At 43.8% G+C, this 6,000-nt stretch overlaps 1 protein-coding gene and 1 non-coding gene across 2 annotated transcripts; one reads left to right on the forward strand and one right to left on the reverse strand.

Annotated features, from left to right (window-relative positions):
• Positions 1-2,992: 2,992 nt before the first annotated feature.
• On the reverse strand, positions 2,993-3,910 carry LOC138899817 (uncharacterized). The gene has a single exon (XM_070186511.1). The coding sequence runs from the start codon at positions 3,908-3,910 to the stop codon at positions 2,993-2,995; it is 918 nt and encodes a 305-aa protein (XP_070042612.1).
• A 1,310-nt stretch (positions 3,911-5,220) lies between these two features.
• LOC117278770 (small nucleolar RNA R71) lies at positions 5,221-5,327 on the forward strand. Its single transcript, XR_004509122.2, has one exon. It is a non-coding gene; the product is annotated as a small nucleolar RNA R71 (small nucleolar RNA).
• Positions 5,328-6,000: the final 673 nt, after the last annotated feature.

The following is a 6,000-nucleotide window of genomic DNA, read 5'->3' on the forward strand; positions in this document are numbered from 1 at the left end:
CATAGGCCTAAATCTGTGGTTCAATCCGCGGCCGCGGATCTCCGTCTCCAGCCAATTTTTGTGTTTGCAGCATTTTTTTACCTAGTCTTGGGTTAATTTCGACCCCCGAATCCTTCCGATGCGCGTGATCTTTGCCGTGCACACTAGTAGGTCAGTCAAGTCGTTCAAAATCAATTACAACAAAAAATTAAGAAAAATAATGGGCTGCCTCCCAAAAAGCGCCTAAGTTAACATCGTAGCACGACGATTTGCAACAAACCATGGGTTGCCTCCCAGGAAGCGCCTGATTTAACGTCGCGGAACGACGCAAGCTTTCATTATCACTCATCGTTTGCGTAATGGGGCTCTTCCAAAGTTATCACCACTCTATCCCCTTTCTCTTCGACCATTCCAAGGTAATGTTTCATCATTTTCCCATTTACCGTGAACTTGTTTGTCCCATCTTCAGATTCAATCTCCACAGCTCTGCTTGAGAACACTTGCACCACTCTGAAGGGTCCTAACCGTTTGGACTTCAACTTACCCGGAAATAACCTTAATCTCGAGTTGTATAACAACACTAGATCTCTGGGCTTGAAGTTTCGATCTAAGATGTGCTTATCATGGATCATTTTCATCTTTTCTTTGTATAATCTGGCATTTTCAAAAGAATGGAACCTGAATTCCTCGAGTTCATGTAACTCAGTGACTCTGCTGGTGCCTGCGGTCTCTATATCCAGATTCAGCTGTCGTAGTGCCCAAAATGCTTTATGTTCGAGCTCGAAGGTGGCATGCCTTTCCAAACACCAACTTGTACAGTGACATACCGATTGGAGTTTTGAATTCTGTGCGGTATGCCCATAATGCATCATCCAGCTTCTTCGCCCAATCGGTCCTTGTTGCATTCACTGTCTTTGTCAGGACACTTTTAATTTCTCTATTGGACACTTCAACTTGCCCGCTCGTCTGTGGGTGGTACGGTGTGGCTACTTTGTGGCGAACTCCATACTTTTCCAACAGACGTGCGAACACTCTATTGCAAAAATGGGTTCCACCATCACTGATTATAGCTCTCGGGGTGCCAAAACGTGTGAAGATGTTTTTCTTTAGGAAACTTGTTACCCCTTTTGCATCATTGGTTGGGAGAGCCACTACTTTGACCTACTTGGAGACATAGTTAACCGCTACCAATATATATTTGTTACCATACGAGTTGACGAACGGCCCCATAAAGTAGATCCCCCACATGTCAAAAACCTCCGCCACTTGAATTGTTGTCATCGGCATCTCGTGACGGCAAGATATGTTGCCTGTCCTTTGGCATTCATCGCAACTTTTGACCCAAGTATGGGCATCCTTGAACAGAGTAGGCCAATACAATCCCGATTGCAACACTTTTGCTGCTGTCCGAATTCCTCCAAAGTGTCCACCATATGGTGAAGCATGGCAAGCCTGCAAAACAGAAGGTTGATATTTCTCGGGGATACACCTCTGGAGCATGTTATCTACACATAATTTAAACAATAGAGGTTCGTCCCAATAAAAGGCTCAACAGTCGCGAAAGAACTTTTTCTTTTGACTTGAGGAGAGTTCATAAGGTACAATACCGCTTGCTAAATAGTTAGCAATATCAGCATACCAGGGCGTCTCCTCCATTGTCACAGCAAGTAACTGTTCATCCGGGAATGTCTTTGTTATGTCTTCAATCTCCATTCTCTTTTCAGCTTCTTCCAATCTTGAGAGGTGGTCTGCCACTTGATTGTATGTCCCCTTTCTGTCACGAATTTCCAGATCGAATTCTTGTAGCAAAAGAACCCAGCGAATCAAGCGTGGCTTTGACTCCTTCTTTGCTATCAAGTACCTAATTGCTGCATGGTCAGTATAAATAATAACTTTTTAACCAATTAAGTACGACATGAATTTGTCGAAGGTAAACACTACAACCAGTATTTCCTTTTCCGTTACAGTGTAATTGAGCTATGCACTACTGAGCATCCTGCTTGCATAGTAAATCGGGTGCATCATCTTGTCTTTTCGCTGCCCCAAGATTGCTCCTATAGCATAATCACTGGCGTCGCACATGAGCTCGAATGGTTGCTCCCAGTTGGGTGCAACAATGATGGGTGCAGTTATTAGTCTCTTCTTCAGCTCCTCAAGCCAACCTGCAATCATTAGAAAACACAAAGGGCTGATCCTTTTCAAGAAGTTTACATAAAGGGTTAGCAATTTTGGAAAAATCTTTTATGAATCGCCTGTAGAACTCGGCGTGCCCAAGGAAACTTCTCACTACCTTGACCGAAGTGGGCGATGGCAATTTCTCAATCACATCAACTTTAGCATGGTCGACCTCAATTCCCTTATTGGACACTCGATGCCCCAAAACTATTCCTTCTTGTACCATAAAATGGCACTTTTCCCAATTCAGCACCAAATTTGTCTCCACACATCTTTTGAGCACTCTTCTTAAATTGTGAAGACAATCTTCGAATGAATCCCCCACCACGGAGAAATCATTCACAAACACCTCCATAATATCCTCCACCATGTCAGTGAAAATGGCTAACATGCACCGCTGGAATGTAGTCGGTGCATTGCAAAGTCCAAAGGGCATTCTCCGAAAGGCAAAGATGCCATATGGACAAGTGAAGGATGTTTTCTCTTTGTCTTCTGGGGCTATTGAGATCTGGTTATACCCAGAATATCCATCCAAGAAATAGAAGTGGGACCGCCCAGCTAACCTGTCTCATATTTGGTCAATGAAAGGCAATGGGAAATGGTCCTTTCTAGTGGCTATGTTCAGTTTCCGATAGTCCATGCAAATCTGCCACCCCGTGACTGTACGAGTTGAGATCAACTCGTTATTCTCATTTTGTACGACCGTCATTCCTCCCTTTTTCGGCACACATTGGACAGGACTGACCCAGTGGCTGTCAGAGATGGGGAAAATGATACCCGCATCCAGCCACTTGATCACTTCCTTCTTTACTACTTGCTTCATATTTGGGTTCAAACGTCATTGATGTTCCCTGGAAGGTTTGTGCCCCTCTTCCAGAAAAATCTTGTGCATGCAAAAGGCTGGGCTGTTACCCTTTATGTCTGCCATGGTCCAACCAATAACAGTCTTACATTCTTGCAATACCTTCAATAGTTGCTCTACCTGCACAACTAATAAACTAAATGACATAATAACAGGCAAAGTAGAATTAGGCCCCAAGAAAGCGTACCTGAGGTGGGCTGGAAGCGGTTTCAGGTCCAGCTGTGATGGCTCCTCTATTGATAGTTTTGCAGGTGGTGTTGCTCTCTCTTCTAAGCGTAGGGGCTCGAACTGAGGTTCCCTTTTCCAGAATCCTTGACCTTCGAGAGCCATGACCCACTCTGCCAACCCTTCACCGTCCATCTCTTCCAAATTCATCAAGCAGGCTTCTAGTGGATCCTTGACACTAAGGGTCTCGTCCTCTTCTTGCACTATCACATATACGGCCTCCACTAGTGAGCAGTTTGCAAATTCACTGGGTCTCCTCATGGATTGTTGAACGTTGAATATTATTTCTTCATTGTTCAACCTCATTTTTAACTCTCTAGTCTCACAATCAATTAATGCTCTCCCAGTGGCTAAGAATGGCCTTCCCAGAATGATGGTTATCTCTTCATCCACCTGACAATCAAAAATAACAAAGTCTGCAGGAAATACAAATTTTCCCACTTGCACAAGCACATCATCAAGAATTCCTATCGGTCTTTTGACTGTGCGATCAGCTAGTTGCAGCAATATTGAGGTCGGTCTAGCTCTGCCAATGCCCAGTTTTGTATAGATTGCCAAGGGCATCAAGTTTATGCTGGCTCCCAAGTCACACAATTCTTTAGCAACAACATAACTCCCAATAGTGCATGGGATAGTGAAGCTACCTGGATCAGACACCTTTTGGGCCATATGTCTTGTCACTACCGCGCTGCAGGTCTATGTCAGAGTTACAGTGGACAGGTCCTGGAAGTCAAATTTGCGCGATATCAGGTCCTTCATCATTTTTTTCCTGCCCTGGCATTTCCCTCAAAGCATCCATCAGTGGAATATTCAATTGAATCTGTCGAAGAATTTCCATGAATTTCCTGTATTGATCATCTTTCTTTTGTTTTGCCAATCTCTGAGGGAATGGTACAGGAATCAATCTCTGTCCATTACTTGATGTCTTTTCTTTGTTGGAAGCTTCTGGCACAAGAGGTGCCACCTGTTCTAAGACTTGTTCACTGTCCTTCTCCTTACCCTTGTCAACCTGTGCTTGTTCAATTACAACCTCGGTGAGCTCTGCTGACTCATCTGTCTCTAATGTAACTGGAGTAGTTGGCGTAGTTTCTCTCCTAAGTTGAGCAACTGCTTGCTCTCTGTCTAAATCTCTTCCATTCCTGAGACTCACTGCCATTAGCTGATTTGGGTTCTGTTCCTTTGGGTTAATATTTGTATCTGCAGGCAATGTTCCTTGGGGGCGATTGTTCAAGGCCATAGACAGTTGTCCCAGTTGAGTTTCAATGCCTTTGATTGTTGAATCATGTGCTGCTAACTTTTCATGCATCTTACCATTTGTTCCAATGAGTTGTTGTAGCATACCCCTGACTTCTACCATATTGTTGTCCTGTTGTTGATGAGGTGGTTGGTAGGCCAACTGTTGCTGGTGCTGCTAATTATAGCCTTGCTGCCTTTGATAAAGCACAACTTGACCTTGTGTTCGTGCGCCTCCAGAATTGGGGTTGTGTTGTGGCAGGTTGGGTTTGTACTGCTGGTTTGGTACTGGTCCCCATTGCTGCCCACCTTGCCACTGACCTCCAAAATTATTGACATAATTCATGTCTTCTCTAAAGCCCTGATTGTCGTTCTCTCCACTCCACAAGCACACATATGACTGGTTTATGCAAGGAGTGCACAATCCTCCATTTGTTGTATCAATAATGTGCACTTGCTTTGTACCCATCTCATCAATTTTCTTTGTTAGTATGCTCATCTGAGTCATGAGAGTGGCTATGTTCTCTGCATGGGAATTGTTTGGGTCAAGAGCAACGGAATGCACTATTGGTGTAAGTGTCGTACCTCTAGCCATCCATCCTGAATTTTGAGCCATCTTGTCAAGAAGAATCTTGCACTCTGTGAATGTCTTGCTAAAAAATGCACCCCCAGCTGAAGCGTCTACATTGGCCTTCAAACTATCTGCTAAACCCATGTAGAATCTCTGTCCCAGCATCTGATCTGGAATGCCATGGTGTGGACACTTCACTAGCATACCCTTGAACCTCTCCCAGGTTTCTTGTAAGGACTCAATTGGTTTTTGCCTGAACTGTAATATCTCATCAATCTGCCTTGCAGTCTTGTTGGGAGGATAAAACTTGTTTAAGAACTGTTTGACTAATTCTTCCCAAGTGGCAATGAAGTTTATTCGGAGTGAATTCAGCCAAGTTTGAGCCTATCCAGTCACAGAGAATGGAAACAGTAATAGCTTGATGGCTTCAGGAGTCACATTCGGTTGTCTTTGGGTCACACATATTGATAGGAGGTTCTTCAGATGTTGTTGTGGGTCTTCAATGTATGACCCGGAGAACAGTCCCTTATTTTGCAATAGATGCGGCATGTTGTTGGTGATCTGGAATGTCTCCGCTTGTATCTGAGGTAAAACAATGGCGGTGGCTAAGTTATCAGCAGTTGGTTGTGCCCAATCATATAGAGCAGCTTCTGGAACAAGAGGTGCCACCACTCCATTGTTTGGGTCAACCCGATTATTCCGATTGTTTTCGTTGACATCGTCCACGTTGTCCATTTCAATTTTGAGTGTGTGTTTTTGGTGTAACTGTTTGTTCTTCTTGTTGGATCGATTTAATTCCCTGAATGCTTTCTCGGGGTCTGAAAGTCCTTCAAAAGGTTCACCAGCCCTCGAAGAGCTTCTAGGCATACACCTGAGTCAAAGGAGAATTCAAACGTAAGAATTTCAATTAAAAAAAATAAATTTAAACACCGTAAGAAATTTATCCAAACTAAAA

This window comes from Nicotiana tomentosiformis, chromosome 10 (assembly GCF_000390325.3).
Source record: "Nicotiana tomentosiformis chromosome 10, ASM39032v3, whole genome shotgun sequence".
Lineage (NCBI taxonomy): Eukaryota > Viridiplantae > Streptophyta > Magnoliopsida > Solanales > Solanaceae > Nicotiana > Nicotiana tomentosiformis.